Source organism: Trematomus bernacchii, unplaced genomic scaffold (assembly GCF_902827165.1).
Source record: "Trematomus bernacchii unplaced genomic scaffold, fTreBer1.1, whole genome shotgun sequence".
In the NCBI taxonomy this organism is placed as follows: Eukaryota; Metazoa; Chordata; class Actinopteri; order Perciformes; family Nototheniidae; genus Trematomus; species Trematomus bernacchii.
The window spans coordinates 2,956,733-2,982,648 of record NW_022987609.1 but is presented as its reverse complement, the minus strand read 5'-3'; the positions used below and the strand labels follow the sequence as shown (position 1 = coordinate 2,982,648).

Here is a 25,916-nt window from a genome sequence, read left to right as displayed (position 1 = left end):
TCTGGGATTTGTAGTCTTTCCAGTTGCGTATTTTTCATAGTCTTATATTTCAACAGTTTTACGACAAACTGACTTTTTTGACATGGAAATGATTTTTTAAGATTGAAAAACATCATATGTGTAATTCATGGCACAATTCAAACGGCATCGAAAGATAAGTTTTCTCTCTCCATTGACTTCAATACACTATTTTTCCGAAATAAGGTCCCATGGGTCGGAAGTAGATGGGCGTGACTTCGCCACTCTATAGTCAGAGCCTCCTTAGCAATGTTATACTATTTAAAAAAATAACAGACGTTATTGTCGAAATTGACCGATAAGAATACAGTATTGAACTAAGCTGTGAAATAAGGAGACTGTAATGTCTCTCATAGTAGTGAGTGGAAATGAACAATATTTCCCAATTACTTTGGAGGTTCTCAAATAATGAGAAAACGATCAAATAACAGTACCATCACCGGTTTATGAAAAATGTAGAAAACAAGAAATAAAGAAAAATTGAGCTTTCAGTTATGCTTTAATTGATTGGATTGCTGGTCAGCTTCAGCATCATAGTACAGAGAGAGAAATACATGTTCAGGACAGACTGGTGTTAAACCGAAATATTGCTTAGCAGGGTGAATCAGTTTATTGATTAAATATTAAAGTGAATCAGAAGTGTCGATAAATCTTCAAAACAGTGATGTCATCGAGGCCTGACATCCTGCTAGGAGTGACATCCTGACTGAAGATGTGACATCATCATTCCAGGGAGGAGGAACAGACAAAGGTTTGTACGTCGAGACAATTTATGTCGTTGACATAGTTTCTACCTGTAGACAAAGACAACACAAAAATTAATAGATTTATAAGATGAATATAATAAACACAAGCAAAGATGTATTGTAACTTCATGTTTTTAGTAAGCACTTTAAAAGGAATGATTAGCTTTATTTTATAATTATAAATTAAATAAAATTAATCCTTAAAAGATTGTACGATGAATAAAGAGGACAACACATAACAGCGTATTTTTTACCTGCATAGTTAATCTCCATACAGTGTTCCTTTCGTCCATGGTTGTTTGGCTCCCCGCTGCCCCAGCTTCCGAAGCTAAACTTAGAGCCATCGCTCCACAGCCACACTCCCTCCTGAGATAAAAAACATTACAAGTAATTTTCTGACTGATGTCTTCCTCTCAGGCTGAATAAACCAAAGGACAAGATAGCCTGTATGTAGCCTGAGATGCAAAAACCCAGGGCAAAAAAGCTCTCATTGGTTTTGGTGCAGTAAGAACAATTTTTTCAGAGAGACTAATAAATCGACCCGTTTCATTAAAAAGTCTAAGGGCATTAAACGGTAAGTGACATGCACTACATGCCCCCACTTTATTATCGGCAGTCCGCCTAAAGTTTTGAGATTAAAAAAGGTGGCTTATTGTTGGTTTCGCCAAGCTTTATACTGTAAAAGTATTTCTTATAATGGAGTTTACACGCACAATTAAGTCAATAATCTCAGGGTCAACATTGTTGCAGTGCTTATATCTTTGATACAACAAAATAATACATAAATCACTCACCTGAACAGCATCATGGCCTCCAACCCAAACATTTTGATTGCTGCCTGAAGCTTTTCTCACCAACTGTCGGATTTGGTTGTACTCGTGGGTCGATTGGATAGAAGCCAGATTCCCTCCGATGGAAATGCAATATCTCTATGGAGGGGAAACAAAGTCAGTCGTTTTTGAGAATATGCCAAACATTAAGTGTGCCAGTTACTGCAATATTGTTGTCATTTTGAGTACCTCAGCAGAAAACCAGTACGTTCGAATATTCTTCCAGATGAAACAGCGAGAGCCATGCTTAGTCCAACCAGGGGGGCAGTTCTCACAATCTGGAATTGTCATGAAATTAATACTTAATTAATTGAGGGAGCAACAGAAGCAATGAATGCAGTATACAGATGATGTCCAATAGGATGCCATCTTAATTTGGCTGCAGTCAAAAATTGTTGGATGCTGTATTTTGACTCTATAATTAAAATAACAACCAACCTTTTTCCTCAGCTTTTGCCTGTGGATGTAAAGAACACATTATTAGGAATGACCAGGTTATGATTCATAGTTAAGCCATTGAACAATGATCTTAATAAATATAGTCTATTATTTTGTATTAATTACTTCCGTATTTTCTTTAGCTACGCATAACAAACATTACTTACCTCTGCCTCCATCCACAGTCCACTGGTCAAACAGAGGAGCACGATGCAGTAGACAACAGATGCCATCTGTGTAAGGATCAGACATTTTACATTTTATATTTTTACAATAACTTACAGTACCTTGAGTAAATTTACCTTTTTTTACCAGAGTTCCCCTTGCAGTGCTCACAACTTCATAAAGTTGAATTTAATTTGTATCCTTAATTAATTGTATACAAGGTGTAGAGTGTAGCTTTTACAGTTTTTATTTTTAAAACAAACTAAAGAACTAAACCCTTACCTTGCTGTGATGATCAGATGAAGTAGTACTTGGAGCTGCAGCAGGTGAGTCGTGATAGTCATGGAAGGGTTAGGGTTCTTTATATACCTTGTCTAGACGGTATACACTTACACTTGATTGTCATAAGACATAACAAATTACATATTGACACAGCCTTGATTAAATATTAGACTGTTTGATAAGAAATGTTAGTTCATTTTTTGGACCAGGTTATTTGTTTTGCTGTAGCTACAGTAAATTAAACTGTGCAAGGCAAGGCTATTATTTAGATAGCTTGTTTCAACACAGACAAAAGCACGAGGAGCATTAAGATAAACTGCAGCAGAAACACATTATAAAATGACATTTAAAAACAGCCATGAAAAAGCCAAGTGATTAAAATAAAAATATAACCAGCTTAAATAAAATAATACAACTATACAATACAAAAATAAAAATAACAATTGATGTGAATATGAATAGGTTATTTCATGAAAAGCAGTGGCAAAAAATAATAGTCTTCAGCCTGGATTTTAAAAGAAGTGAGAGTTGCAGCTGACCTTATTTACAAAGCACATTTAAAAACAACCCACGCTGACCAAAGTGCTGTACAGAACAGAGCAGGTAGCCAACACAACCTTTCATAAAATAAAGAATTAAAAGAAACACTGGTGTAAACATTAATACACACAGCTCATATGAACAAATACATAGGCATAGGGATTATCAGCCAAATAGGGTGTCAAACGCTAGGGAATAAAAGTATGTTTTAGCCTGGATTTAAAGCAGTCAATGGAGGGGTCCGATCTGATAGGGAGGGGGATGCTGCTCACAGTCTTGGGGCTGCAAAAGAAAAGGCACGGTCGCCCCTGAGTTTACGTTTGGAGCATGGGACAACCTGGAGCCCCATGTTAGCCGACCTGAGGAACCAGGAGCTAGAATACGGGATTAAGAGGTCTGCAACATAGAAAGGGCCCTGCCCATTTAGGGCTTTATACACAAACCGGAGAAGTTTAAAATCAATCCTGAAGCACACTGGCAGCCAGTGGAGAAAGGCCAGAATGGGGGTAATATCAACAAGTTTGTCAAACTTAAAGGCAGATTCAAATATCACACCAAGGTTTTTGACAAGGGCGGACATGTTGCCAAGACTGTTGGTATATGCTTTGAATGAGTCAGGGGGGCCGAAAAGGACGACTTGCTTTCCTTTAGCTGCAAGTAGTTTTGTGCCATCCATCCCTTAAAGGGCCCATGTCATGCTTTTCCGGTTATTAACCGTCCCCTTGTGTGTTATGAAGGTTGTTATACATGTAAACGGTCTGCAGAGTCAAAAACCCTCAAAGTACACCCTGTAGCGAGTAAAACTCTAACACAGAAAAGACCTGTCTATGCTGCCCCAAAACGCCTCGTTGGAGATTTTAAATTTTCCATTGTTTTCTTCCTGGGTTCTGTGACATGTGAATACCCAAATCAACAACAAATGACCGGATTGGCCCAAATGGACCAATCCGCGGAGCATCTCACACACCAGAATCCCTTGGCTAACTAACAGGGAGTCCCCATTGACTTGCATAGTGCTCCCTGAACGCTGGTAATAGACGAGTTCGGGTCGCGGAGAAATGCTCTCCGCAAACCCATTCTCAAAGCGTTATAAACCTTTTTCTTACTCAATATCAAGCCACACTTATTGTTTTTACTTCGGCTGTGAGTGTTTGTGTGTGCTCAGGATGAGTTTCGCTGTGTCTCTCTGTATCGCCGACCCGGAAACCTGTCCGCTCCTCGCAGCAGCTCGCAGCAGCTCGCAGCAGCGGCTCGCAGCAACAAGCCTCGCAACGAGCCTCGCAACGTCCTGACCAATCAGAGCACACTGGGCTCACAGGGAGGGGGGGGCAGGAGCTCCAACAAGCCGTTTAGGACAGAGAGTGAATACCTGGTGAATACACATACAGAGATGCTGTATGAGAAACCAATGTGCTTTTGGAAAATTGCACAATTTATATCTATTCTAATAGACCTCAACAATGGAAATATGATCAGTAGAAATGGCCATGACATGGGACCTTTAATGTCCTCAATGCAATTGTTACGACCCCACTAAGGTCTAGGGGACCTGGAGACAGTAACACACAACAACCAATGAAATGAGGGAGTTAGCGTAAAGGTTAACAAAAGTTGTATTCCTTGTATAACAAAGAACTGAACATAAATACTCTTTGTGTGAGGAGGAGGAAGAGACAAAGAAGATCGTGCCAAACAAAATAAATAAGTATAACAAAACCAGGCCTATCTCTATATCTATCCTCTGAAACCAAAACTTAAACAAAAACCCTCACTAACTAAACTAATGAGATTCTTAATATTGGATTGATCGTTTGGTTTCAGGGGGGGATAAAGCTGTGTGTCATCCGCATAACAGTGGAAGGAAATATTGTAATGTGAATGATTTAGCCAAGAGGAAGCATGTAAATAGAGAACATAATTGGACCTAGGATGGAGCCTTGTGGGACACCGCAGGGGAGACTAGCAGGGGGTGAAGATAAAGTGCCCACGTTGACGGAGAAGCTTCTGTTTTTGAGGCAGGATGTGAACCAGTCCAAGGCAGTGCCATCAATACCAGCCTCGTAGTGGAGACAGTGGCCATTTCTCAATCGCGAGGATATTGGCTTCCAAGCCAATATTTAAAGGATGCTACGTCATCAAGTGGCGCAGCAGGACCGTTCCAATGTCCAGCATACTTGGAATTCCACCGAGGCCGCATCCTTGGTTTGGGGGAAATTTCGAGGCTGCACATGGGTAGACTTCGCGTCCTTAAAATCCCCACAATGCTTTGCGCACGGACCAATTACCCCAAATCTGTGGCGGAAAATGTAAGGCGGGGCCTCTCATATGACGCACACCTGCACACTTGCTAGCCTGTTCCACTCTTTGTTTTCCGAATGCCAGGAAGGATTCTTGCCTAGCTTCTGAAGGAAGTGACTCGGAAGACATGTGCTACCAAGCAAGCATCCTCGCGATTGAGAAACACCCAGTGTATTAAGATGTCATGATCCACTGTATCGAATGCCGCGCTGAGGTTAAGAAGAATCAGGATAGCACAGTCACCGGAGTCAGCAGAGAGTAGCGGGTCATTATACATTATACTTATACAAGGCATACTCTGTGAGAGGGTGGGGCATAAAACCGTACTACAATATTTCCAATATCTTATTTTGCTGTAGGTAGGGCTATAATTGAGTGAAAACTACCTTTTAATAGTCTTTGAGAGGAATGGAAGTTTAGATATAGGTCGGTAGTTACTAAGCAGGGTGGGTCTAGATTGGTTGACTACTACATGCTTGAAGCAGGTTGGAAAGGTACCAGTTGCCAGAGAGCTGTTGATAATGGAGAGGATGCTGGGGCCGGTAGTGTCGAAGACATCCTTCAGGAGGGCAGTCAGGACACTGTCAACAGGCCAGGTTGAAGGTTTCATGGTGGCAACAATCTTTGTAAGTGAGGGTAGTGTGATGGGTTGAAAGCAGTCCAGTTTCGAAGAACAGACTAGCGAGATGGCTAGGTCACGGCTGGGGGGGAATGATGTTCAATCTAATATCCTCAACCTTGCTATTGAAGAAATCAAACAATTATTAACACTTAGCAGGAGACATGTCTAAGCTAATACCATTAACTTGATATTTTAAGAGTTGTTTGAAATTAGATTGGAAAAGTATTTTACTCTCGCAGCCTTAACTGCTCCCTTGTATTTGAGAAGATTCTTTCTTAAAATGTCAAAGGAAATTTGAAGCCTATCACACTTCGACTTCCGTTCTGATTTCTGCACTCCCTCCTTAGGGCTCTGGTAGTGTCATTAAGCCAGGGCAGACGTTTTAAGGGGGAACAAATCATTCAGAATTATCCATTCCTCTTTACCTCCAAAAACAACTTAAACTTTGTTTAATTGAAGAAAATTCTCACACATCAAGTCATTAACTTGTTCAATGCATTTACTTAGTGCTGAAATAGGATCATAGTCCCCTGGTGAATTGGTTATATCAATTGGTGTGTGATCTGCATAGCTATGGTAACTTATTGTATTATTTTCCTTTATCTCAGCAAGTGGAAACATGCAGATGAGAAAGAGAAGAGGTACATGTCTGATATGCGTCATATGTATTGTAAAGCGCTTTGAGCATTCGGAAAAATAGGTAAAATAAATGTAATGAATAATTATTATTTTTATGTCATATCTTTTCACTCAGATTATGTAGTTACCGATAGAAACAAAGTTGATCATGTCCTTAAAGTAGGATTTAATTTAAAACTAGGCCATAAAGTCCCACCCAGTTTTCTAATTGTCGGAAATTGAGACATTGAGAAAACACTGAAATCATCTAAAAATAGTGAAAAGACTGAGTATTATGGGTATGGAGCAGGTTTAAGATTTTGGAGACCCTCTAAAATGTGGGTCATGAGTCACACACTCTAGCTCTATAGATCATTTCCCATATGCACCTAGGAAAACCAGTCCATCTAAAAACCTTTTTAGTCCAATAAAGTTGAGAGTCTGGATTGCCATTTTAACTTTAGCCAATTTTTTCCGTTAAAGTATGCCGAGTCATTATGACCTCAAAGTAAGGTGATGTTGCATAGATTTCTTATTCATTCCTTTGGGTAAAAAGTTAGATTTGTTTTGGAAACACTTTCATTCTTAACACTTTTTTTTTTTTTTAAAGCTTACACATGTTTAGCCTGGCACTCAATTTTAAATTTAACATGGCACTTTTTTTACAAAGCACTGCACATGGTTCTCCAAGACACATGAATCTAACATAAAGTCATTTGTTTGCCATTTTAAAACAGCAAATTACCACATTAAAAATGACTCACAAAAGGAAAAGGATGATTAGAAATAGGCCTGTAATTAGTTAAATCAGAGAGCAGAGGTTTGACCAAAGCTGTTTTAAAAGGCAGAATGGAAAATACCGGATTGCAGAGACATGTTGATTATTCTTGTCGTTTCTTGAGACAGACAGGCAAGCAGCAAGATTCCAAACACAAGACAGCATCATGTCACCACACCTTTATTGATTGAGATTATTTGACCTGTGCTAACATCAACACTGGTATTGTTTTACATTGTGAGTCTTTCAACCTGACAAATGTAAACCTGTGACACTTCTGTCTAAACTACCACAGAGGGGGTTTTAAGAACTTTGCCAGGTGTGTAAAATAAAGCAGACAGATATTGTCATTGCGATAGCATTGCAACTGTGCCAGAAGCAGTGACAGAGCTTTACAAATGTGTATTTGAAATCAAAATAAAGGCTTAGTTTAAGGATCATCATTGCCCATGTTCCACAATTGCACCCCTCGCCAAATTTTGCATCACAGCTGGTTCGATCCCATGCAAGATTAAGTTATAATAATTTTAAACTTAAGAGTTATGTTCAACTTATCTTAATATAGAATAGAGAATAGAATAGAATAGAATCGGAGGGATGAAACCCTCTTTAATGGTCACACATGCAGAGCACACAGTGTTTTTTATACTACATAACCTCAGCTACATGGGTCACAGCCTTGGTTGGTATTATTTGTATGTATATTATATTAACTTGGATTATAAAACAAGATACACCCAAAGCAAACAAGAGTGTTTGTTTGGCCGGGAATTCCCAGAGCTCATCTGCTGCACGCTTCATTAAAGCGTAGGCCAGGAAAAGACACAAAAAACGGCATGACATCAAATGAACTGGCTTTAAATAAACATTAATGCCACTTTGGTTTCTGTTAGTTTCCATGCAACTAATGCTCCAACTATCATGCGCAGAGGAACACGTTGTTATAGGACAGTTTATTTAACCATTTGTAATGTGGGTAGGGTAGCCTCAGTTCCTAAGTAAAATAGCACTCGGCTAGAGGTAAAGTCCGGTGTAATTAGTTTGACAGCATGTAAGGTCGCATTCACACCAGCCTTGTATAGTCAAGTTGAATCAAACCCTGGTGCGTTTACCCCCTTGGTGCGGTTCGTTTGGGTTAATGTGAAAGCAGTCCGAGACCTCTGAAGTGAACTAAACAACTGGACTCCTGTCCACTTAAAAGAGGTGGTATCGGACCGCTTGCAAGTGAAATCTGGAGCGGTTCATCGCTGGTGTGAACGCAGTCCGCACCAAAACACAGGAAGTGTAGTATTTACGAGTCACAAGAACGCGGATGTCTTCAAAATCCCCTTAATGTCTGACCAATTGTTGAACAGGATTTCCGTGCAGATGACTTGTGTTTAAAGTGTATAGTCTGTTTGAGTTTTCCCTGTGTGAATGCAAACCGAACCTTCTGAAAAATGAAACAATGTAACAAATTGTCGTCTGGTGCTCACCAGAAAAGCGGACTATTAGGTGTGAATGCGACCTAAGTATTGGGGGGATAGCTGTCTGGCTCGGTTATGGGATGTACCCCTGACACCAGGTGAGAGGTCCCGGCTTAAGATCCCGGACAAATAAAGTTTGATTTGATTTGATTTGATGAGCGGTCAACTTGGGAAAGTCTGGTCTTGATATTAAATCAGGAAAAATGGGAAAAGTCTCATTAGCTAGTGGATTAAGGTTGAGAAAGGCATGCAAGGAGAGGTACCTGAATCTGCTCAAAAGCCTGACCTGAAGATTTCTAAATACATCTGACTTTGGTTTAATCCAGGTGTTTACTTTTGCTTATTGCTATAGTGAGATAGTAGTGGATCACTCAAGTAACCATTAAAGGGATTATTAAAGTTATCACTGTGATCCAAATGATAACAGTGACAGTATGCCAACGCCACAGTCAAAGCAAATCATTGGAACATGCTTCCACACCCATGTTGACTTAAGGTAATTGACATGCTGTTACAATGACACTGAAATGTAATTCTCATGATTTATGTCTGTCATGGTCAGAAGTTATATTGAGAAAGGGCTGTCAGGGGCACAGAGGCGTTAAAGAACGCTGCGGCATATCAAATGATGTGCTTCCTATATTTTGACTTTTGGCAAGCCGTCATACGAAATGATACAATATACTTTATTGTCCCTGTAAGGAAATTTGTTCTGGACTCTGTCCTGCAGTTCCACATACATGTACGTATACAAACATTAAAACACATTAACATATCATCACTCATACAACGTTTGCACAAACACAATACAGAGGCGCACCTATTGACAATGGTGACCTATTGCACAATCCTAATGGCCATCTTGAACCAGTCTGGCAATTGTCTTCTGACCTCTGGCATCAACAAGGAATGTTGCGCCCAGAGAACTGCCGCTCACTGGATATTTTCCCTTTTTCTGACCATTCTCTGTAATCCCTATGGTTGTGCGTGAAAATCCCAGTAGTTCAGCAGTTTCTGAAAAACTCAGACCAGCCTGTCTGGCATCCAGTGGCGGCGCCAGAGCATTTTTGTTGGGTAATCTATGGTAGGGCTAACCCATACAGTGGTGGTGCTCAAATCAGTATTTGAAATGTAATTACATACACGCTATATCGCCCCCCTTGACAGTGAAACGCCACGCGTGAGGTTTAGATTATTTCCCTGTCTCAATCAAAATGGAACTGTATGAAATAAAACGGCACATTTGTCTTGTAGTAAATAAAAAGGGATCACTGTGAACGTGACGTATGATAGTACACGTTGAAGATCCAATGGGGATACTGAATGGCGGTTTCGATTGATCTCAATCAATAAGGCATGACGCAGATCCAACGTTGCGTTGCTCTGATTGGCTGTAGGTCTATTCAAATTGCATTCGGAGGCATTTTGATCTGACCACGGCCGCGCTGATATTATAACGCCAGAGAATTTCCACACCTTTAGTGTATAAAACTCCCCCACTACTTAGACTATTCCTTGCACCCCTCTTATAGCATAGGCCCGAATGGTCTCAACCATATTGCATCAGTAACGTGCACTTGTTGTTACAGCAGGATCAGTTTGTGTGCTGTGGACACGACCCGTATATTTTCGCAATCCGTGTTCTCAACATTTAGCATTTCGCTTATTATTTAATTGAATTTGCATCACTTTTCATGGTGGGGCTAAGGTGGGGCTAAGCCATTTCTTGGTATGGCTGTAGCCTACCCCAGCCATACCCTGGCGCCGCCACTGCTGGCATCAACAACAATGCAACATTCAAGGTAACTTAAAGGGGACCTATCATGCAAAATGCACTTTTGTACGTCTTTTATACATGAATATGTGTCCCCGGTGTTCCAGGGAACTCACCAAGTGTCAGAAAACACAACCCTCTCTATTTTCCTCCATACCCAAATCTCTAAAAAAGGGGCTGCAACGGATCTGATAAAAACTGATCCAGATTTGAACACTGTCCTGACGTCAGGACAGTGGCGCTACGGCTATTGGGCCAACTCCACCAATCAGGAGGAGACAACCACGGCATTGCCGTTCGAAAGCGCTGGAGACGTTGTAGTACATATGCCAGGCCTCTAGATGGTGCTGTTGCTCACAGAATCAACCCTTGCTAAAACAGATCTAAAAAAATGTCAAATTGAGCAAAATGAGGCATGGCTAAAATGCATGATCTGTTTGGTATTTTAAAAAAAAAAAAGTATAAATATGCCTTATATAGGTATGGTCCTACACTATATTATTCAAATATAGCATGATAGGTCCACTTTAAATCACCTTTCTTCCCCATTCTGATCCTCTGTTGAACTTCACCAGGCCGTCTTCACCATGTCTACATGCCTAAATGCATTGAGTTGTTGCCATGTGATTGGCTGATTAGATATTTGCGTTAACGAGCATTTGTAAAGGTGTACATAATAAAGTGGCTAGTGAGTGTGTGTATATATATATATACATATACAGTACCAGTCAAAAGTTTGGACACACCTTCTCATTCAATGGTTTTTGTTTATTTGAATTTGTTTCTAATACTGAAGACATCAAAACTATGAAAGAACACATATGGAATTATCTAGTTAACAAAAAAGTGTTAAAAAATTCAGAATATGATTTTTATTTTAGATTCTTCAAAGTAGCCCCCTTTTGCCTTGAAGACAGCTTTGCATACCCTTGGCTTCTCTCAGTCAGCTTCATGAGGTCGTCACCTGGAATGGTTTTCAATTAACACGTGTGCCTTATCAAGAGTCAATTTGTGGAATTACTTGCCTTCTTAACAGGCCCGCCCCCTCCCTACACGCAGATCACGCCTCATCACATAACTTTGTGTGGGGCCACAAGTTGGCCAGGGGCGGGCGGCCCTGCTTCTTAATGTGTTTGAGACCATCAGTTGTGTTGTGCAGAGGTAGGGTTAGTGCACAGTGGAGAGCCCTATTTGAATACTGTTGTGATCCATATTATGGCAAGAACGACTCAACTCAGTGAAGAGAAACGACCGTCCATCATCACTTTAAGAAATGAAGGCTAGTCGATCTGGAAAATGTAAAGAACTTTGAATGTATCCTCAAGTGCAGTCGCAAAAACCAAACACTATGACTCTCATGAGGACCCCCCCTGGAAAGGAAGAGCAAGAGTTACCACTGCTGCAGAGGATAAATACATCATAGTTACCAGCCTCAGAAACTGCAAATTAAAGCACCTCAGATTAGAGCCCACATAAATTATCACAGAGCTCAATTAGCAAACAATCTCCACATCCACTGTTCAGAGGAGACTTCGTGAATCAGGCCTTCATGGTCCAATTGCTGCAAAGACGCCATTACCGAGGATTAACAACAAGAATAAGATAATTGTTTGGGCCAAGAAACACAAGGATTGGTCATTAGACAGTGGAAATCTGTACTTTGGTCTGATGAGTCCAAATTTGAGATTTTTGGTTCCAACCGCCGTGTCGTGTGAGATGCATAAAAGCTGAGCGGATGGTTTCTGCATGTGTGGTTCCCACCAGGAACCATGGAGGAGGAAGTGTGATGGTGTGGGGCGGCTTTGCTGGTGTCACTGTTGGTGATTTATTCAGAATTCAAGGCATACTTAACCAACATGGCTACCACAGCATTCTGCTAATGCCAGCTAAATATAAATCATATTCTGTTTTTTTTTAACACTTTTTTGTTTACTAGATAATTCCATATGTGTTCTTTTATAGTTTTGATGTCATCAGTATAAATCTACAATGTAGAACAAATTAAAATAAATAAAAAACTTCGAATGAGAAGGTGTGTCCAAACTTGAGACTGGTAGTGTATATATTAGAATATCTTTACTCATGTATACATTCAGATATTCAGCTGTCCAGTGTTTTACCTCATGTTATGTTATAGTTCTTATTTCTATCAAACTGTTACTTCTATGTTTACTCTTATATGTATTCTTATTATCCCTGTGCGAACTCTGTACCGACCTGTGTTTCACTCTTATTCTTTTCATGCTTTAACACCTGAATTTCCCTAAGGGTTTCAAAAACGTTTCTTACCTTGGAAGGTTTTTGAGTTTTTTTTTGTTTTTTTTACCTGCGAACAGTTCAACCTTCATGAATCCAGAATGTTGTATTGTCCACAAATATAAACATAAATGCTCAAAAAGTATTGCATGGTGTTCATGATGATGTAGTATGGTATGTTATTGTTTTGGCCACAGCTGACGTTAAATTGATAGAACTTTTTTCTGAATATTGGACATCAGTATAGTCAGAGCCTCCTTAGCAATGTTCTACTATTTTAAAAGATAACTGACGTTATTGTCGAAATTGACCAATAAGAATAAAGTATTGAACTAAGCTGTGAAATAAGGAGACTGTAATGTCTCTCATAATAGTGAGTGGAAATGAACACTATTTCCCAATTACTTTGATGGTTCTCAACTAATGAGAAAACGATCAAATAACAGTACCATCACCGGTTTATGAAAAATGTAGAAAATAAGAAATAAAGAAACATTGAGCTTTCAGTTATGCTTTAATTGATTGGATTGCTGGTCAGCTTCAGCATCATAGTACAGAGAGAGAAATACATGTTCAGGACAGACTGGTGTTAAACCGAAATATTGCTTAGCAGGGTGAATCAGTTTATTGATTAAATATTAAAGTGAATCAGAAGTGTCGATAAATCTTCAAAACAGTGATGTCATCGAGGCCTGACATCCTGCTAGGAGTGACATCCTGACTGAAGATGTGACATCATCATTCCAGGGAGGAGGAACAGACAAAGGCTCGCCTGTCGCGACAAGATTGGTCGTTGACATAGTTTTGACCTGAAGACAAAGACAATGAATATGATGAATATAATAAAACACAAGCAAAGATGTATTGTAACGTCATGTTTTTAGTAAGCACTTTAAAAGGAATGATTAGCTTTATTTTATAATTCTCCTTAAAAGATTGTACGATGAATAAAGAGGACAACACATAACAGCGTATTTTTTACCTCTCCAGTTAATCTCCATGCAGTGTTCCTTTCCTCCTTTGTTGTTTGGCTCCCCCCTGCCCCAGCTTCCGAAGCTAAACTTAGAGCCATCGCTCCACAGCCACACTCCCTCCTGATAAAAAACATTACAAGTAATTTTCTGACTGATGTCTTCCTCTCAGGCTGAATAAACCAAAGGACAAAATCGACCTGTTTCATTAAAAAGTCTAAGGGCATTAAACGGTAAGTGACATGCGCCACATGCCCACTTTATTATCAGCAGTCTGCCTGAAGTTTTGAGATTAAAAAAGGTGGCTTATTGTTGGTTTCCCAAGCTTTATGTTGTAAAAGTATTTCTTATAATGGAGTTTACAGGCACAACCAAGTAAATAATCTCAGGGTGGTAGTCAAATGTTCACAAAGCCATTTCAATCCATTGTTTACTTAAATATACAAACCAGCAGAGATTGGAGCAAAATAACATTGTTGCAGTGCTTATATCTTTGATACAACAACATAATACATAAATCACTCACCCGAACAGCATCATGGCCTCCAACCCAAACATTTCGATTAGTCCTTGTAGCTGTTCTCACCACCTGTCGGATTTGGTTGTACTCGTGGGTCGATTGGATAGAAGCCAGATTCCCTCCGATGGCAATGCAATGTCTCTATGGAGGGGAAACAAAGTCAGTCGTTGTTGAGAACATGCCAAACATTAAGTGTGCCAGTTACTGCAATATTGTTGTCATTTTGAGTACCTCAGCAGAAGCCCAGTCCAATGTATGAGGCTTGTAGATGAAACAGCGAGAGCCATGCTTAGTCCAACCAGGGGGGCAGTTCTCACAATCTGGAATTGTCATGAAATTAATACTTAATTAATTGAGGGAGCAACAGAAGCAATGAATGCAGTATACAGATGATGTCCAATAGGATGCCATCTTAATTTGGCTGCAGTCAAAAATTGTTGGATGCTGTATTTTCACTCTATGATTAAAATAACAACCAACCTTTTTCCTCAGCTTTTGCCTGTGGATGTAAAGAACACATTATTAGGAATGACCAGGTTATGATTCATAGTTAAGCCATTGAACAATGATCTTAATAGATATAGTCTATTATTTTGTATTAATTACTTCCGTATTTTCTTTAGCTACGCATAACAAACATTACTTACCTCTGCCTCCATCCACAGTCCACTGGTCAAACAGAGGAGCACGATGCAGTAGACAACAGAAGCCATCTGTGTAAGGATCAGACATTTTACATTTTATATTTTACAATAACTTACAGTACCTTGAGTACATTTAACTTTTTTTACCAGAGTTCCCCTTGCAGCGGTCACAACTTCATAACATTTAATTTGTATCCTTAATTAATTGTATACAAGGTGTAGAGTCTAACTTTTACAGTTTTTATTTTTAAAACAACCTAAAGTACAAAACGCAACAAACTTTTACTGATATGTGCTGGGTCCAGGCTCAAGGGCATATGGCACTCTCAACTCTTTCCAGCACATGCCGGGGCCCTGCCTGCCAGTAGCTTTGCCGATATCTGTGTTGATAGGTAATAGATTAAGAGCGGTAAATCAGCTTAGAAACATGAAGTGCTCAAACGTTTGTGTGAGGTTATCAAATTTAGCAGTGATTCCATGTCAGCCACAGCTTGTCACAAAATGTTTTACTGATAGTGTATTTAACAAACTTAAACTAGCTTTATTAAATGTCAGGTCTTTGGCAGGAAAAACATTTTTAATCAATGATTTTATCACTGAGCACAATCTCGATTTTATGTTTTTAACGGAAACTTGGATTGAACAAAATAACAGTGCAGCTGTTCTTATCGAATCAACCCCTCCCAACTTTAGTTTTATGAGTCAGGAAAGAATGCATAAGAAAGGGGGTGGAGTTGCTATTTTGTTCAATGATTCCATTCAATGCAGGAAGACATCTTATGGGGACTTTGCTTCTTTTGAATATGTGGCCCTTCAGCTGAAATGCTCCTCTCGAGCTCTGTTCCTAAATATCTATAGACCACCCAAATACTGTGCAAGCTTTTTTGATGATTTTACTGAACTGCTGTCTATAGTGTGTATTGACTTTGACCGTTTAGTCATTGTTGGTGATTTTAACATCCATGTTGACAACCCCCAGGACAGAGGGGCTAAAGAACTGTTTTGTGTTCTTGATAACTACGGACTGACTCAGCATGTGGCGGAGCCCACGCACAATAAGGGGCACACTCTGGACTTAATTATCTCAAAGGGTCTGAATATCTCAAAGGTTGTGGTGACTGATGTTGCACTCTCTGATCATTCCTGTGTTTTCTTTGAGAGCTCTATTTCTGTTCACAAAAATGTTCAGAAAGAGGTAACCACAAAGCGATATTTAACTGAAAATACTAGGGAAATGTTTACTCATAATTTCTCATCCACACTTGCCCCTGCTAACATCTCAGTAAATGAGCTAGTAGATCATTTTAATTCAAAAATTAAAAATGTTATAGATACCATTGCTCCAACTAAGGTAAAGGAAGTGATTAGCAAGAAAATATCTCCATGGAGAAAGGCCATGACCGTGAGAACAGAAAAAAGAGAGTGTCGAAAAGCTGAACGTAGGTGGCGAAAAACAAATCTCCAGGTTCACTTTGAAATCTATAAAGAGAGACTTGGCCTTTATAATTTGGAATTGAAAAACGCACGACAGTCTTTCTTCTCTGACATCATTACCAAAAACAAAAACAACGCACGTGCCTTGTTTGCTACCGTCGACAGACTAACTAACCCCCCAGTGTCAGTAGCCTCTGAATTTCTATCCACCAGGGCGTGCAATGATTTTGCCTCCTTCTTCACTGACAAAATTCAGAAAATTAGACAAGCAGTCAGTGCCTCTACATCAGGTACAGCAAATGTTTTGTCCCTATGTCCACCTAATATCAATTCAAACACCATGACACAATTCCATCAGATTAATGGTAAAAACTTAGAGGACATTATTCAACTTCTGAAATCCTCCTCCTGCTGCCTTGATATTATTCCAACAGGATTTTTCAAAGATGTTTTTCCTTGCATGGCCTCAGATCTACTTCATATAGTAAACACATCTCTTCACTCAGGTATTTTTCCAGAGGCCCTGAAAACTGCAGTCATTAAACCGCTCTTAAAAAAGAATAATCTAGATGCCTCAGTAATGAACAATTACAGGCCAATATCAAACCTGCCATTTCTAGGTAAAATCATTGAAAAAGTAGTATTTCAACAGTTGAGTAACTTCTTGCATTTAAATAACTGTTTGGATGTGTTCCAGTCAGGATTTCGTCCAAACCACAGCACTGAGACTGCTCTTGTAAAGGTCTTCAATGACATCCACTTAAACACAGACAGTGGCAGAACTTCAGTGTTAGTATTATTAGATCTCAGTGCTGCATTTGACACTGTTGACCACAACATATTACTAGACCGACTAGAAAACTGGGTGGGACTTTCGGCAACAGTTCTAAATTGGTTTGAGTCCTACTTAAAGGACAGAAAAAACTTTATTTCTATAGGTAAATACACATCTGAGTTGACAAATATGACATGTGGGGTACCTCAAGGCTCCATCTTGGGGCCTCTTCTCTTTAACATCTACATGCTACCACTGGCTCAGATAATGAAAAACAACAAAATAAGTTACCATAGCTATGCGGATGACACACAAATTTACGTAACAATTTCACCAGGAGATTATGCTCCAATTCAAACACTGAGTAAGTGCATTGAACAAATCAATGACTGGATGTGTCAGAACTTTCTCCAATTAAACAAAGATAAAACTGAGGTAATGGTTTTTGGAGCCAAGGCAGAACGTATAAAAGTTAGCGCTGAGCTTCAGTCTGCAATGTTCAAAACAACAGATAAAGCCAGAAATCTAGGTGTAGTCATGGACTCTGACCTGAGTTTCAACAGTCACATTAAAACAGTTACTAAATCAGCCTACTATCCCCTAAAGAACATATCTAGGATTAAAGGACTAATGTCACAGCAGGATTTGGAAAAACTTGTCCATGCTTTTATCTTCAGTAGACTCGACTACTGCAATGGTGTCTTTACAGGCCTCACTAAAAAATCTATTAGAAAGCTGCAGCTAATTCAGAACGCCGCTGCTCGAGTCCTCACTAACACTAAGAAAGTGGATCACATCACTCCTGTTCTGAAGTCTTTACACTGGCTTCCTGTGTGTCAAAGAATAGATTTCAAAATATTGTTGCTGGTTTATAAAGCTTTGAATGGTTTAGGCCCAAAATACATGTCTGACCTACTGCTAAATTATGAACCATCCAGAACCCTCAGGTCTTCAGGGACTGGTCAGCTTTCTGTCCCCAGAGTCAGAACTAAACATGGTAAAGCAGCATTCAGTTATTATGCTCCGAATATCTGGAACAAACTCCCAGAAACCTGCAGGTCCGCTGCAACTCTTACTAGTTTTAAATCCAGGCTGAAGACTTTTCTTTTTGCCGCTGCTTTTAATTGAACTATTCACATCTTAAACTGCACTATAACTTTTAACTTTTATTCATGTATTTTTTCTTTTAATGTTTATTTTATTATCTTTCCTTTTTAATGACTGATTTTAAATGCCATTTTTAAAATGTCTTCCATTTTTGTAAAGCACTTTGAATTACCTTGTGTTGAAAGGTGCTATATAAATAAACTTGCCTTGCCTTGCCTTGCCTTGCCTTGCCTTGCCTTGCCTTGCCTAAAGAACTAAACCCTTACCTTGCTGTGATGATCAGATGAAGTAGTACTTGCAGCTGCAGCAGGTGAGTCGTGATAGTCATGAAAGGGTTAGGGTTCTTTATATACCTTGTCTAGACGGTATACACTTACACTTGATTGTCATAAGACATAACAAATTACATATTGACACAGCCTTGATTAAATATTAGACTGTTTCATCAGAAATGTTAGTGTTTTTTGGACCAGGTTATTTGTTTTGCTGTAGCTACAGTAAATTAAACTGTGCAAGGCAAGGCTATTATTTAGATAGCTTGTTTCAACACAGACAGAAACACGAGGAGCATTAAGATAAACTGCAGCAGAAACACATTATAAAATGACATTTAAATATATTTAAAAACAGTCATGAAAGAGCCAAGTGATTAAAATAAAAATATAACCAGCTTAAATAAAATAATACAACTATACAATACAAAAATAAAAATAACAATTGAGTTTAAGATATGAATAGGTTATTTCATGAAAAGCAGTGGCAAAAAATAATAGTCTTCAGTCTAGATTTTAAAAGAAGTGAGAGTTGCAGCTGACCTTATTTACAAAGCACATTTAAAAACAACCCATGCTGACCAAAGTGCTGTACAGAACAGAGCAGGTAGCCAACACAACCTTTCATAAAATAAATAATTAAAAGAAACCCTGGTGTAAACATTAATACACACAGCTCATATAAACAAATACATAGGCATAGGCACTATCAGCCAAATAGGGAGTCAAACGCTAGGGAATAAAAGTATGTTTTAGCCTGGATTTAAAGCAGTCAATGGAGGGGTCCGATCTGATAGGGAGGGGGATGCTGCTCACAGTCTTGGGGCTGCAAAAGAAAAGGCACGGTCGCCCCTGAGTTTACGTTTGGAGCGTGGGACAACCTGGAGCCCCATGTTAGCCGACCTGAGGAACCTGGAGCTAGAATACGGGATTAAGAGTTCTGCAACATAGAAAGGGCCCTGCCTATTTAGGGCTTTATACACAAACCGGAGAAGTTTAAAATCAATCCTGAAGCACACTGGCAGCCAGTGGAGAGAGGCCAGAATGGGGGTAATATCGAACTGTTTGTCAAACTTAAAGGCAGATTCAAATATCACACCAAGGTTTTTGACAAGGGCGGACAGGTTGCCAAGACTGTTGGTAAATGCTTTGAATGAGTCAGGGGGGGCGAAAAGGACGACTTGCTTTCCTTTAGCTGCAAGTAGTTTTGTGCCATCCATCCCTTAAAGGGCCCATGTCATGCTTTTCCGGTTATTAACCGTCCCCTTGTGTGTTATGAAGGTTTTTATGCATGTAAACGGTCTGCAGAGTCAAAAACCCTCAAAGTACACCCTGTAGCGAGTACAACTCTAACACAGAAAAGACCTGTCTATGCTGCCCCAAAACGCCTCGTTGGAGATTTCAAATTTTCCATTGTTTTCTTCCTGGGTTCTGTGACATGTGAATACCCAAATCAACAACAAATGACCGGATTGGCCCAAATGGACCAATCCGCGGAGCATCTCACACACCAGAATCCCTTGGCTAACTAACAGGGAGTCCCCATTGACTTGCATAGTGCTCCCTGAACGCTGGTAATAGACGAGTTCGGGTCGCGGAGAAATGCTCTCCGCAGACCCATTCTCACAGCGTTATAAACCTTTTTCTTACTCAATATCAAGCCACACTTATTGTTTTTACTTCGGCTGTGAGTGTTTGTGTGTGCTCAGGATGAGTTTCACTGTGTCTCTCTGTATCGCCGACCCGGAAACCTGTCCGCTCCTCGCAGCAGCTCGCAGCAGCTCGCAGCAGCGGCGAGCAGCAACGAGCCTCGCAACGAGCCTCGCAACGAGCCTCGCAAGTCAGCAGAGAGGAGCAGGTCATTATACACTATACTTATACAAGGCATACTCTGTGAGAGGGTGGGGCATAAAACCGTACTACAATATTTCCAATATCTTATTTTGCTGTAGGTAGGGCTGTAATTGAGTGAAAACTACCTTTTAATGGTCTTTGAGAGGAATGGAAGTTTAGATATAGGTCGGTAGTTACTAAGCAGGGTGGGGTCTAGATTGGTTGACTACTGCATGCTTGAAGCAGGTTGGAAAGGTACCAGTTGCCAGAGAGCTGTTGATAATGGAGAGGATGCTGGGGCCGGTAGTGTCAAAGACATCCTTCAGGAGGGCAGTCGGGACTTTGTCAAGAGGCCAGGTTGAAGGTTTCATGGTGGCAACAATCTTTGTAAGTGAGGGTAGTGTGATGGGTTGAAAGCAGTCTAGTTTCGAAGAACAGACTAGCGAGATGGCTAGGTCACGGCTGGGGGGGAATGATGTTCAATCTTATATCCTCAACCTTGCTATTGAAGAAATCAAACAATTATTAACACAGGAGACATGTCTAAGCTAATACCATTAACTTGATATTTTAGGAGTTGTTTGAAATTAGATTGGAAAAGTATTTTACTCTCGCAGCCTTAACTGCTCCCTTGTATTTGAGAAGATTCTTTCTTAAAATGTCAAAGGAAATTTGAAGCCTATCACACTTCGACTTCCGTTCTGATTTCTGCACTCCCTCCTTAGGGCTCTGGTAGTGTCATTAAGCCAGGGCAGACCTTTTAAGGGGGAACAAATCATTCAGAATGATCCATTCCTCTTAGCCTCCAAAAACAACTTAAACTGTGTTTAATTGAAGAAAGTTCTCACACATCAAGTCATTAACTTGTTCAATGCATTTACTCAGTGCTGAAATAGGATCATAGTCCCCTGGTGAATTGGTTATATCAATTGGTGTGTGATCTGCATAGCTATGGTAACTTATTGTATTGTTTTCCTTTATCTGAGCAAGTGGAAACATGCAGATGAGAAAGAGAAGAGGTACATGTCTGATATGCGTCATATGTATTGTAAAGCGCTTTGAGCATTCGGAAAAATAGGTAAAATAAATGTAATGAATAATTATTATTTTTATGTCATATCTTTCCACTCAGATTATGTAGTTACCTATAGAAACAAAGTTGATCATGTCCTTAAAGTAGGATTTAATTTAAAACTAGGCCATAAAGTCCCACCCAGTTTTCTAGTCGCAAATTGAGACATTGAGAAAACACTGAAATCATCTAAAAATAGTGAAAAGACTGAGTATTATGGGTATGGAGCAGGTTTAAGATTTTGGAGACCCTCTAAAATGTGGGTCATGATGTCACACACTCTAGCTCTATAGATCCTTTCCCATATGCACCTAGGAAAACCAGTCCATCTAAAAACCTTTTTAGTCCAATAAAGTTGAGAGTCTGGATTGCCATTTTAACTTTAGCCAATTTTCTCCGTTAAACTATGCCGAGTCATTATGACCTCAAAGTAAGGTGATGTTGCACAGATTTCTTATTCATTCCTTTGGGTAAAAAGTTAGATTTGTTTTTTCATTCTTAACACTTTTTTTTTTTTTTTAAAGCTTACACATGTTTAGCCTGGCACCCAATTTTAAATTGAACATGGCACTTTTTTTACAAAGCACTGCACATGGTTCTCCAAGACACATGAATCTGACATAAAGTCATTTGTTTGCCATTTTAAAACAGCCATTAAAAATGACTCACAAAAGGAAAAGGATGATTAGAAATAGGCCTGTAATTAGTTAAATCAGAGAGCAGCAAAGCTGTTTTAAAAGGCAGAATGGAAAATACCGGATTGCAGAGACATGTTGATTATTCTTGTCGCTTCTTGAGACAGACAGGCAAGCAGCAAGATTCCAAACACAAGACAGCATCATGTCACCACACCTTTATTGATTGAGATTATTTTACCTGTGCTAACATCAACACTGGTATTGTTTTACATTGTGAGTCTTTCAACCTGACACATTTAAACCTGTGACACTTCTGTCTAAACTACCACAGAGGGGGTTTTAAGAACTTTGCCAGGTGTGTAAAATAAAGTAGACAGATATTGTCATTGCGATAGCATTGCAACTGTGCAAGAAGCAGTGACAGAGCTTTACAAATGTGTATTTGAAATCAAAATAAAGGCTTAGTTTAAGGATCACCATTGCCCATGTTCCACACTTGCACCCCTCGCCAAATGTTGCATCACAGCTGGTTCGATCCCATGCAAGATTAAGTTATAATAATTTAAAACTTAAGAGTTATGTTCAATTTATCTTAATATAGAATAGAGAATAGAATAGAATAGAATCGGAGGGATGAAACCCTCTTTAATGGTTACACATGCAGAGCACACAGTGTTTTTTATACTACATAACCTCAGCTTCATGGGTCACAGCCTTGGTTGGTATTATTTGTATGTATATTATATTAACTTGGATTATAAAACAAGATACACCCAAAGCAAACAAGAGTGTTTGTTTGGCCGGGAATTCCCAGAGCTCATCTGCTGCACGCTTCATTAAAGCGTAGGCCAGGAAAAGACACAAAAAACGGCATGACATCAAATGAACTGGCTTTAAATAAACATTAATGCCACTTTGGTTTCTGTTAGTTTCCATACAACTAATGCTCCAACTATCATGCACAGAGGAACACGTTGTTATAGGACAGTTTATTTAACCATTTGTAATGTGGGTAGGGTAGCCTCAGTTCCTAAGTAAAATAGCACTCGGCTCGAGGTAAAGTCCGGTGTAATTAGTTTGACAGCATGTAAGGTCGCATTCACACCAGCCTTGTATAGTCAAGTTGAATCAAACCCTGGTGCGTTTACCCCCTTGGTGCGGTTCGTTTGGGTTAATGTGAAAGCAGTCCGAGACCTCTGAAGTGAACTAAACAACTGGACTCCTGTCCACTTAAAAGAGGTGGTATCGGACCGCTTAAAAGTGAAATCTGGAGCGGTTCATCGCTGGTGTGAATGCAGTCCGCACCAAAACACAGGAAGTGTAGTATTTACGAGTCACAAGAATGCGGATGTCTTCAAAATCCCCTTAATGTCTGACCAATTGTTGAACAGGATTTCCGTGCAGATGACTTGTGTTTAAAGTGTATAGACTGTTTGAGTTTTCCCTGTGTGAACGCAAACCGAACCTTCTGAAAAATGAAACAATGTAACAAACTGTCGTCTGGTGCTCACCAGAAAAGCGGACTATTAGGTGTGAATGCGACCTAAGTATTGGGGGGATAGCTGTCTGGCTCGGTTATGGGATGTACCCCTGACACCAGGTGAGAGGTCCCGGCTTAAGATCCCGGACAAATAAAGTTTGATTTGATTTGATTTGATGAGCGGTCAACTTGGGAAAGTCTGGTCTTGATATTAAATCAGGAAAAATGGGAAAAGTCTCATTAGCTAGTGGATTAAGGTTGAGAAAGGCATGCAAGGAGAGGTACCTGAATCTGCTCAAAAGCCTGACCTGAAGATTTCTAAATACATCTGACTTTGGTTTAATCCAGGTGTTTACTTTTGCTTATTGCTATAGTGAGATAGTAGTGGATCACTCAAGTAACCATTAAAGGGATTATTAAAGTTATCACTGTGATCCAAATGATAACAGTGACAGTATGCCAACGCCACAGTCAAAGCAAATCATTGGAACATGCTTCCACACCCATGTTGACTTAAGGTAATTGACATGCTGTTACAATGACACTGAAATGTAATTCTCATGATTTATGTCTGTCATGGTCAGAAGTTATATTGAGAAAGGGCTGTCAGGGGCACAGAGGCGTTAAAGAACGCTGCGGCATATCAAATGATGTGCTTCCTATATTTTGACTTTTGGCAAGCCGTCATACGAAATGATACAATATACTTTATTGTCCCTGTAAGGACATTTGTTCTGGACTCTGTCCTGCAGTTCCACATACATGTACGAAAACAAACATTAAAATACATTAACATATCATCACTCATACACCGTTTGCACAAACACAATACAGAGGCGCACCTATTGACAATGGTGACCTATTGCACAATCCTAATGGCCATCTTGAACCAGTCTGGCAATTGTCTTCTGACCTCTGGCATCAACAAGGAATGTTGCGCCCAGAGAACTGCCACTCACTGGATATTTTCCTTTTTTCTGACCATTCTCTGTAATCCCTTTGGTTGTGCGTGAAAATCCCAGTAGTTCAGCAGTTTCTGAAAAACTCAGACCAGCATGTCTGGCATCAACAACAATGCAACATTCAAGGTAACTTAAAGGGGACCTATCATGCAAAATGCACTTTTGTACGTCTTTTATACATGAATATGTGTCCCCGGTGTTCCAGGGAACTCACCAAGTGTCAGAAAACACAACCCTCTCTATTTTCCTCCATACCCAAATCTCTAAAAAAGGGGCTGCAACGGATCTGATAAAAACTGATCCAGATTTGAACACTTTCCTGACGTCAGGACAGTGGCGCTACGGCTATTGGGCCAACTCCACCAATCAGGAGGAGACAACCACGGCATTGCCGTTCGAAAGCGCTGGAGACGTTGTAGTACATATGCCAGGCCTGTAGATGGTGCTGTTGCTCACAGAATCAGCCCTTGCTAAAACAGATCTAAAAAGATCAAGAGTCAATTTGTGGAATTACTTGCCTTCTTAACAGGCCCGCCCCCTCCCTACACGCAGATCACGCCTCATCACATAACTTTGTGTGGGGCCACAAGTTGGCCAGGGGCGGGCGGCCCTGCTTCTTAATGTGTTTGAGACCATCAGTTGTGTTGTGCAGAGGTAGGGTTAGTGCACAGTGGAGAGCCCTATTTGAATACTGTTGTGATCCATATTATGGCAAGAACGACTCAACTCAGTGAAGAGAAACGACCGTCCATCATCACTTTAAGAAATGAAGGCCAGTCGATCTGGAAAATGTAAAGAACTTTGAATGTATCCTCAAGTGCAGTCGCAAAAACCATCAAACGCTATGACTCTCATGAGGACCCCCCTGGAAAGGAAGAGCAAGAGTTACCACTGCTGCAGAGGATAAATACATCATAGTTACCAGCCTCAGAAACTGCAAATTAAAGCACCTCAGATTAGAGCCCACATAAATTATCACAGAGCTCAATTAGCAGACAGTCTCCACATCCACTGTTCAGAGGAGACTTCGTGAATCAGGCCTTTATGGTCCAATTGCTGCAAAGAAGCCATTACTGAGGATTAACAAGAAGAATAAGATAATTGTTTGGGCCAAGAAACACAAGGATTGGTCATTAGACAGTGGAAATCTGTACTTTGGTCTGATGAGTCCAAATTTGAGATTTTTGGTTCCAACCGCCGTGTCGTGTGAGATGCATAAAAGCTGAGCGGATGGTTTCTGCATGTGTGGTTCCCACCAGGAAGCATGGAGGAGGAAGTGTGATGGTGTGGGGCGGCTTTGCTGGTGTCACTGTTGGTGATTTATTCAGAATTCAAGGCATACTTAACCAACATGGCTACCACAGCATTCTGCTAATG

General features: G+C 40.0%; 1 protein-coding gene across 3 annotated transcripts; it reads right to left on the bottom strand.

The window, feature by feature from the left end:
• Positions 1 to 498: 498 nt before the first annotated feature.
• LOC117483390 (galactose-specific lectin nattectin-like) lies at positions 499 to 18,646 on the bottom strand. Of its 3 annotated transcripts, none has more exons than XM_034131722.1 (7): positions 18,549 to 18,602; positions 2,200 to 2,265; positions 2,033 to 2,051; positions 1,784 to 1,872; positions 1,559 to 1,693; positions 1,019 to 1,130; positions 499 to 812 (listed from the first exon to the last, which is right to left on the bottom strand). In XM_034131722.1, exons 2-7 carry the CDS (start codon positions 2,263 to 2,265, stop codon positions 742 to 744), a joined length of 492 nt encoding a protein of 163 aa, XP_033987613.1. In that variant the 5' UTR covers positions 18,549 to 18,602; the 3' UTR covers positions 499 to 741. The 3 variants fall into 3 exon arrangements, with proteins under 3 accessions (XP_033987613.1, XP_033987611.1, XP_033987612.1); XM_034131720.1 differs by lacking the exon at positions 18,549 to 18,602 and adding an exon at positions 2,480 to 2,576; XM_034131721.1 differs by lacking the exons at positions 499 to 812; positions 1,019 to 1,130; positions 1,559 to 1,693; ... (1 more) ...; positions 2,033 to 2,051; positions 2,200 to 2,265 and adding exons at positions 13,327 to 13,640; positions 13,814 to 13,925; positions 14,329 to 14,463; ... (1 more) ...; positions 14,803 to 14,821; positions 14,970 to 15,035 and having other exon boundaries at positions 18,549 to 18,646.
• Positions 18,647 to 25,916: the final 7,270 nt, after the last annotated feature.